This window comes from Vombatus ursinus, unplaced genomic scaffold (genome assembly GCF_900497805.2).
Source record: "Vombatus ursinus unplaced genomic scaffold, bare-nosed wombat genome assembly UNPS02014861.1, whole genome shotgun sequence".
Taxonomy (NCBI): Eukaryota; Metazoa; Chordata; class Mammalia; order Diprotodontia; family Vombatidae; genus Vombatus; species Vombatus ursinus.
The window spans coordinates 2,919,420-2,929,167 of record NW_020954639.1 but is presented as its reverse complement, the minus strand read 5'-3'; the positions used below and the strand labels follow the sequence as shown (position 1 = coordinate 2,929,167).

The window sequence follows — 9,748 nt, the reverse complement described above, 5'->3', positions numbered from 1 at the left end:
CTCTCTCTCTCTCTCTCTCTCTCTCTTTCTCTCTCTCTCACTCTCTTACTCTCTTTCTCTCACACAGACGTAGCAATGGTATTGCTGGAACAAATGGTGTGCACAGTTTTATAGCCCTTTGTGTATAAAATTATTTCTCTTATCCCCCACCCCTTTTTACTTCCTTATAGAGTAAGATAGAGTTCTATACCCAACTGAATGTGTATGTTATTTCCTGTGTGAGCCAGTTCACATGACAGTATGGTTCAGGTGTTTCCTGCCACAGACCCACACTCCCCATCTTCCCCTCCACTATAATAGCTCTTTCTCACCTCTTTTATGTGAGATAATTTACCCATATGATGTCCAGGTCCTTTTGATTATGGCTTTCAGGTAGTTAATAATTCTTAAGTTATTTCTCTTGGATCTGTTTTCCAGATCAGTTTTTCCAATGAAAAATTTCACATTTTCTTCTATTTTCTTATTCTTTTGATTTTGTTTTATTTCTTTTTTTTGTAAATTTTTTATTCATTTTAAACTTAAATACAAAACAAGGGAAAAAAAACCTTTTTTTTTAGCTAGCACTTCTGAAACTATGTCAAATAATAATGATGTATTAAGATGTTTTCCTGTATATAGACTGCTAGCTGTTTCTAACAAAAGATTTTTGTATTTTATCAAAGGCCTTTTTCGTATCTTTTGATATATTTATATGATTTATCATTTTGTTTGTCCATTATGGTCAAATATAGTCTTTCAAATATGTGTCCCTATGTTTGAGACAGGAGTGTTACTTTGGATAGCATCCCCCTAACCCTCTTTTTTATCTTTGTTACTCTGCTTCCTCCCCCTACCCCATTTAATTGGACTGTCTCATCTATAAAATGAGAGGATTAGACTAGATGGCCTTCAGAGACCTTTCTAGTTCCAAAGAGACCACTGAGGGTCAGCATGACTAGTGGCTAGAGTTGGCTTTGAAGTAAAGAAGACTTGGATTCCCCACTTCTGACATATACGGACTGTGTGTGACATTGGCCTTGTCCTTTAACTCATCAGTACTTTAGGCTCCTTTCGACAGTTATAAGTTGCTGAGAGGGTGCCAATCTGCATTGGTACAAGTAGTTTCCTCACCTGAGAGTTCTTATACTAATGAAATCATAGGTCCAATCCCTATCCTTATGATTCAGTGAACTTATTACTCTCTTCCCTTTTCCTTCCTTTCCCCCCTCATCCCTTCAAACCCATTTATTTGGCTCACTAATTTATTAGCCCATATAATATTACTGTTATTTTCAATCTCTCTATGGAGATTGCCTTGAGAAAGAGGCTAGTTTATTACAACAGTCAGTGTCTATTGATTTCAGTATTTATTAGCTTGATGCAGCTTGTGCTCTTATGTTTATTTTCATGTCAGAAACTGTAAGGTTAGCTTTTACCACCATAAATTTCTCTGATTAATGCAGCTTTAATGACCATTGCTTATCTTTGAAAAGGTTACTTATCCTTAGTTGATTTTTTTTTTTTGGTGAAGTCTCTTAACTTTGAATTTATTTGGTTCCAGTTTCTATAATTTTTTTTTTCTTTGGAAGAAAAATCTTGTGCATTTCTATGTGATGGGTTTAATTGATATTTTTTGACATAATAGAGTCTTGACAATTATTCTTTTGGCTTTGCTTTTCTTTAGGTCATCTGCCATATTTTCATTTAGGGTTGAGACAATCCCAGGAAGGATTTATAAATTGTTTGAAACTTAAGTGCCCTAATTTTGTGAGGGAGATGACCAAGGAAGTCAGTCTTCCTGTTTCAGGGCTATACAGACAGTCACTTATTGCTTAATCCTTTTCCTCCTTGGCTGCCAGAACATTGAACCATTTAAATGGGGTAAAGAAATTGGTAGAAGATGAAAAGGCTAGAGGAATTAATTATATTTAGAGATGGACAGATATTTTTAAAATTTATGATTATTTACACTAGTAGTGTAGTTTCTATGGATATTTATAGGTACATATACACATATAATCTGTCAACTGTAATTTCTTGTTTTTTGGGGGTTTTTTTGTTTTTTTTGACTAGGCAATGGGGTTAAGTGACTTGTCCAGGGTCACACAGCTGGTAAGTGTCAGGTGTCTGAGGTCGGATTTGAACTCGGGTCCTCCAGGGCCAGTGTTTTATCAACTGCACCACCTAGCTGCCCCCTGTAATTTCTTTTCGCAGGGGATTAATAGAGACATCTAGAGGGGTGCTGTAAAAATTCATGGACACTTCATAGATACTTCATGATGAAGTATAAAGAATAGCTTCTTCAGTGCTATGATTATAATGAATTGATTTAGGATACTTACTAGTAATTGTATGTCTACATACATGTATTTTAAAGCAATGATGAAGTTTAAATGAGTATTTCTTTTTTAACAGGATGGGTTGTGGCATTTATGACTATAGAGAACAAGCTCAGCAAATAGAACTGAGAACGGGAGGAATGTCGGTCTCTCCTCACGTGATTCCAGATGATTCAGATTTAGATGTATATGAACAGGTAATCATATTTTGTCTTTTCCATGGTCACAACTGCAGTTTAAAAGTCAATTAAGAGGCTTTTAAAATATTATTTAGCTTTTTGTAGATTGTCCAACAGTGGATTTTATTTTTCTCTTTTCAGGGGGTGCTGTTTTCATCTTTGTGCTTGGATCGAAATCTATCAGACATGATGCATTTATGGAGTGAAATATTTAACAAGTAACATGGCTTCATTACTTGCACATAATGTTACCTTTTAGATACTCTGGAAGTCTGGTCATAGTGCTTAATCATTGATAGTTTACTTTAAAAAAAATTTTGTAATTCTGGACTTGGACCAGATTATGACAAATTTTTATGTAGTTTATAAATTAGTACAAAGTAGATTTTCAATAAGTGTAAAATATGCTCAGTTCTTGATTGGCTGTTAAATATAGTATTAACTGTAGCTTGGCATTTAATATTCTTTATAGTCTGCCTCCAAGTAGCATTTCCACAGTTTTCCTCACTCTTCCTCTTTCTACATAGTATGCCAGCCAATTTGCTATCCTCAGACTTGTTCTGCCTTTTCTTACTCTGTGTGTTTGCCCAGAGTAAAGAGGAGGGGGGTGGTTTGGGGTGCTCCTAGATGCACAGAGGTACCCCAAGATCGTGGGAGGTTTTGGGGCCCTGGGAAAAAGCCCCAGATCGTGGCGTGGATCTGTCTGAAAGAATTCAACGCAGATCTTCTTCCAGCCAGAAAAAAAGTTTATTAAAGATAAAGCATATAGGCCAGGTCACGCCCATGAGGACCGGGCTTGAGAATCTCAGCCTCTGGGCATGAGAGGTTCTGAGCATCAGAATGGGGGCAAAGATGAATCTTTAAGTACAGAAAGATTGTGGGAGGGATCTAGGAGTGGCCAAGTAGTTTGGGGTGAGGGGAAGCAGGGCCTAGGGAGATCTGGATGGGAGTGGCCAGCAAGCTGGGGTGAACAGAACTCCTGGGTCCTGGATTAAGGGTGAGATCTGGCCAAGAAGGCAAAACAATGGAATGAGAGGCCAGTTGAATGGGGGGGTGATAAAGAAAAGGGTCCAGGTGAGAATTTCCATTTGGAATGTCTGAGAAATTTGAACAGACGATGAGAATAGATAATGAAGGGAGCTGGAATGGGGGGAGGTTTGCTTTCAAAGGGCTTTTAAAGGGAAATAAGGCAGTTTCTAAAACTTTAAGGTTTTCCTGGGACCAACAGACAAACTGAAGCCAGATTCTTTTTGGGGCCAGGAAGGAAAGCGCATTTGAATAAGATTTCAAAGAGAGAATCTAAAAGTTTTAAGGTTTTTCTGGGAATTGTAAACAAAGGAGCCAAATTCCTTTTGAAAAGGGGCAAAAGGAAAAAGGGGCAAAGGTAAACCTCTTCAAGAGTAGGTAGGATTCTCCTCATCTCTTCTTTCAAGGTCTACCTCTTCCACAAAATCTTCCCTCATTCCCCTTTCTTTGAAGCAACTTTGACTTCATTTAATATATCTAATCATGGTTTAATTTGATAAAATATGATTGGGGATCTGCTGGTAGTTATTGGTATACATATCTAATATCATTTACTAGATTGTCAGGTTCTTAAAGTTGGGGATTGTGTTGCTTCTTAGTGTTGCATACCCAAGCTGAACATAGATCCAATTCAGTCCAAGAAACAATAATATTAAGTGCTAGGGAGACAGGTAGTAAAAAGAAAAGCAATCTCTGCTCTCTGTAAGGTTACAATTAATCGAAATATGGAGACAACATATAAAAGGAGGTAGGAAATGGGGGAGGAGCAAGGACACCAGGGGCGATTTTGTTCCCTGGAGTTGAAACCAGGCAGAGCAGCAGATGCAAAGTAGAGTGATCTGAGAGTTTGGTGCTCTGTCCTGCAACCCTCTGAATCAGGGAGAAAGGCGGTTGAGGGAGGTGGTGTCAGTCAGGCACTGAATTAGAAGATGAGTTTTGAGATGTTGAGTTTATCCTGGGAGGGGCATAGATAGATAATCATAGTTTGTTGAATTGTTTTTCAGTTCCATTATTACCTAGTGGATTGTCTTTTGTATTGACAGTACCCTGTTCTTTTATTTTTTTATAGCCCACACTTTGAAGATGAGGAACACTTTAAAGTGTTAGTTAAAATGAGTGCTCAAGAGCTTTCAAATGGAATTCCTAATTCTGGCCATTTATATGCATCTGTTAGAGCTAATAGAACACTTACTCCTGCAGGAGACTTGCTAGAAACCTTTAATGGCATGGATCAGGTAAAGAAATAATTGATTATTCTGGATTTATTAGCCTCAGTCAAGTAATTAAATCAGAGCATTCCACCTCCCAATTCCAGGCATTTGCAAAAGCCCTTCCTGGTCCTGGGAATGAACTTCATTCTCACCTCTTCCTCCCACAGTATTTGACTTTCTTCAAGGTTTGTCATTGGTATCACCTCTTTCATGAAAGAATAATCTGACCTCCATGTTGTTAGTGCCCTCCTCTTTCATCTTTTATCACATCTTGTATCACACTTATTCATGCATATAATGCATTCCCTTAGTCAAATAAAAGCTTGCTGAGGGCTTGGACTACTTAGTTTTTGTCTTTGTATCCCTAGGATCTGGCACTGTGTGGCTTCACTTATAGTAGATACTTTATAAACATTTATTGAGGTGATTTTATTAAAAGAAATAAATTATGCAAAGGTCAGAAGTGCTGACATGCATGCATACAGAATCTGTCTTGCTGTCTACATTTTAGCAAAAAAAAACTTTAAATTTTCCCTGTACTGGATTGAGCAAACTCACAGAAACTGTTGGTATCTTAAGTTTACTTAGATTCACTACCAGAAATTCTGTTTTTTAAATAACTAGTTTTAACTTTTCCATGTAACATATGTGTGTATGTATGTATGTATGTCATTGCTTTGGGTCAGGTGAGACTAATGAAGCGAGTTGCAGAAATGTCAGACATTAAGCCAATCCTAAGAAAACTTCCACGCATCAAGAAACATTTACTAAATTGTGATAATATGAGGTAAGAATTATTGGTTTCTCAGATATCTAAATAAATAACCTTGTGGTTTATTTATTTTTGCTAAATATATTTTTGTGTGTGATTTACTAATTTTTGCTAAGTACGGTTTTTGTGTGTGATTTACTAGTTTTTGCTCAATACAGTTGTTCATGTAAAACCTCTTGATTTCTTTCTGTGATAGGTTGATTTTTTTTCTTTCTTTTTGATCAATACTAAAAAAAAAAAAATCTCCAATACAGTAATTAACTTGAGTAAATGTAGATGGCAGTGTAGCTTATAATCAGAAAGACTTGGGGATAATAAGTTCCGTTTTTGATTCATACTGACTATACATACTACCCTAAGGAAGGGCTTTAACCTCTCAGTGTCCCAGGAAATGGCCCAAGAACACAAGTTGTAGAATTGTGGCAGATCTGCATTGGTACAGGGAACTCCTTTTTGGGAGTACCCTACACCAATGAAATTTTAGATTAAAAAAAAAAAACAACACCTTACCAGACTGATGAAATATACATTTAAAAAAGAAAAATAAAATAAATTATTAATTAGAATATTAGTTAAATACTTGGTTATTTTGGCATTTATGTTGTTTTATTGATATGGATATTCTCATTATTTCTGAGCCTAGTTCATTGACCATCTTCAGCCTCTATCTAAGATATGTGTTCTGATGAAACAATTTTGTTGGTTTTCCATCCAGCTACATATCACACTATGGACAATAAACATTCTTAAATCCTCTTGGTTTTTTCCTATATGGATTTTTATGCTGAATGATACCAAGTGATTCTGGCTTATTAGTAGGTTCTGCTGTGTTCCAGGGCTTGATGCAGATACCACAATGTCATCTGTTAAAAAGGATGTTGGGAAGATCTTATCAATCATAGGACATCTCCCATTTGGACACCAATCCACAGCAGTGCTTGATGCTTTTGGCTAGCAAATACTTCCCTGTTTTATACTTCATTTTATATTAACAGTTGAGAGGTCCTTTTTCAAAACTATTTCAAGAAATATTATGTCAAATCATTAAGCATTTATTAAGTGGTTATTATGAACCCAGCATTCTGTTAAGTTCTGGAAATACTGATAGAAAACTCAGTCAGGATGCTAAGATTTAATGGGTTAACATAACACATGAAAGGAAACTGAAAAAAGCTGGGGAGGGAGAAGGGGGCATGTCCAGAGATCTTGGCTGGAGCCCAGAGGTAAAGACAAATATGGCTGGCCTTGGTACTATTTTTTGAAATGGCAGGTCTCCGAGGAATCAGTCAGAAAGGGGTTGAAAGGGAAGATTGTATTTCTGTGTTATAAGGAGGTCAAGAGCTAACTGAGCTTCGAAGGTGAGGTGGTTGCTGTGGCAGGATAGAGAAAGTTCAGAGAGGAACGAAGACTGGCTTGTATGATTTTAATGTATACCTAGGAGATATCTAGTTGCAGAACATTTATAGTGGCAATTTGCTTAGCCAAATTAAGTGATTTTTTATTTTCAACACAGAATAGTGAACTCTGTGAGGTCTTTTTTATTCTCAGTCTCTTTCATTCCTTTGTATGACTTAAAGATATGGTCTGTTCTAGAATGTCTTTTGAGAAAGCCTTATATCATTTATAGAACCTGCCTATTCCCTTTTCGTACTTTGCATCAAGGTACTGTTCTCATAAAGATTATTTGATTGCTTTTTCCCCCGTAACAGTAAGGTTTATAATTGGTTTTCCCTCTAATCATTTAGGGTCTTCTCTTATTTAAATATCTTGAGAATTGATCCCTTAACGTCTTCAAAATTATCACCTCCATAATTGTCCTCCTTTGTGTATACTTGGTCTAACCTAGACACGCCCCTCATCCTTAAGTCCTAGAATGTAATTTCCACTTCCTCATTCAGTATTTGAGAACTCATTCAGCATGTAAAGAGTCCAGATTGGGTAATTTCATTGTTTTAGCAATGGAATAAATAGTTTGTGATAGATATCTCAATAGATAATAATTATTTTTGTCTATTCTAAATTTCTTTTGGCCTCATAGTGGCAGTTAATTATCACTGATAATAAGCTTGCCTCAGAAATGGTGATAGTCTATATTGAGCTCTCTTCCTTCAACCATTTCCTTTTTTGAAACTTCCTTAGTTTATTTAAATCGAAAATGTTGTTGCTGTTTTAAGTACATTATTTGTTGTCCCTTTTTTGTTCTAATTTTGCAATGATTTTGATCTTTCTTCTAATAAGTCTATGGTTTGACTGTTGATTCAGAAGACTCATCCTTCAATAGCCTTTTGTTACCTGTAAAGATACAGTTGGGTTTTTTGTGTAATGTAGTGTTTAACGTTTCTGTCATCTCCCAGTTCTTCATAAAGTATTCATAATATATAGGTGCAAGGTATTTGTGTCTATTTGTTTTAGTGAGCCATATTTTCAGACATATATTTTGTCTTCCTCCCTTTCATCCACCTTTGTATTTAATTCATCAAACATTAATTTACATGTTGCTTTAATTAGATAGTTTTCCTGTGGTCTTTGTGGAATTCTCTATATTCTCATCCTTTGCAATTGATGTTGTTGCATAAGTTTTACTTATCTTCATGGTGGGCGGGTTTTCTTTTTTTTCTTTTTTTTTTTTTTTTGCTTATACTTAAGCACAGAAGTAGAGCATAAAGAAGTATCTGCTGGAATGATGTTTCTTCTTGTCTTTGATTTTATAATAAAGCTAAATTCATGATCTCTTTTATTTACTTTCTCCAAGGGAACCTTTGAATCATCATTCCATTCAGTAGTTCCTTTAGTTTTCTGAATAGCAGGGGTTCTTAACTTTTTTCATATCATGAGCTCTTTTGGCAGCTGCGTGAAACCTATGGACACCTTCTCAGAGTAATGGTTTTAAATGAATAGAAGAAAATGCGTAAGATTACCAAGCAAACCATTTATATTGAAATACATTTTTAAAAATGTTAAAAAGACAAGTTCATAGACTCTGGAATAAGAACCCATGCTCTATAATGAGCTGGTCAAAACTGATAAGGTTCATTTATCCCAGTGCTTATAATTGGACAAACACCTCACATTTCGAGTATTAGCCATTAATATGTATACACAGTTCAAAAGCTCATATTTTTAGTATCCTTTGCTCACTTTTTTGTCACGTTGCCACTGATCTAGAGCAGAAGAAGGAGGCTGCCAAGGATAGAAGTTCATTTTGTATTTTTCTTTGTACTGTGGTCAAAGCGTTTGTCACCTAGTGACCAGCCTACTGGTGATGAACTTCTATCTATGTAGCAAGGCTGATCCTTGGAAACTAGACAGTCTTAAAACAGGACTAATGTCAAGTCTTCCCAAAGAAGAGTTATTTGCACTTTCCAGCATTAGCTCAGAACCCAGGGTCATCACCACACCACAATGAAGCATCAGAGTTGTGTCTAATTGATAACATACATACATGCATACATATTTTATATGCTCATATTTATATCCATATGTGCATATTTTACATTTTAAAACAGATGTTCAGTGAATGCTACCCCTCAACAGATGTCTCGGGCAGAAAAAGAAGTTGAAAATTTTATAAAAAGCCTTGGTCGAAGTAAAAAGGAAAGAAAATCTGTCCGGCCCCATGTGATTGAGGTAAGATTTAATCTGCAAGCAGATTTTGTGATTTACTCTTCATGTATAATATTTTACTCATTGGTTTGAGTTAGCATGATATGTGGAGAAAGCCAGAGTCATTGGTGTGATGGGCCATCTTTATAGCCTAAGAATGTCTTCAAACCAGAAATCCTTGTAAAAACCTGTTGTTGATTTAACATGAGTCATTATTACAGTGTTTTTTAAACTAGTTACGTTCTTCTGGTAGTTGTATTCTTGTCTCTACATCCTTTCTTCAAGATCACTGTGTTTTGCTTGTATACAGATGGTGGTGTTTTGTTTTGTTTTGTTTTTTTTAACATTATTGCTTTTAGCTTTTCTTCTTTCAGATTGTCCTTCATGTCAGCATATTTATATTCTCAATCAGTTGTCCTCTCTTTCACTCCTTTGGAGATACTCTACTCCAGATTGAAGTTGTTTTTTTTTTTTTATTCTGCTAATTATTTTTGCTGTTCAAGTTAGAAATTCTTTGGCTTGTTGCCTTTTAACTTTATTCAAGATTCTGATTTCTCTTTTTAACCATTTGGGAACATCCTGCTATGGTTTCCTGGGAATCCATGGGGTCCTAGTTTTTTTCAGGTGTTGGTCCATTTT

The 9,748-nt window shown here is 35.9% G+C and overlaps 1 protein-coding gene across 3 annotated transcripts in view; it reads left to right on the top strand.

Annotated features, from left to right (window-relative positions):
* Positions 1-9,748, top strand: part of PITRM1 (pitrilysin metallopeptidase 1) — a 57,323-nt gene that overhangs the window by 23,549 nt on the left and 24,026 nt on the right. For all 3 annotated transcript variants that reach the window (XM_027841594.1, XM_027841596.1, XM_027841595.1), the window contains 5 exons: positions 2,395-2,515; positions 2,639-2,715; positions 4,593-4,758; positions 5,421-5,521; positions 9,013-9,133. In XM_027841594.1, coding sequence (XP_027697395.1) covers positions 2,395-2,515; positions 2,639-2,715; positions 4,593-4,758; positions 5,421-5,521; positions 9,013-9,133 — 586 coding nt within the window. The remainder of the gene's footprint in view (positions 1-2,394; positions 2,516-2,638; positions 2,716-4,592; positions 4,759-5,420; positions 5,522-9,012; positions 9,134-9,748) is intronic.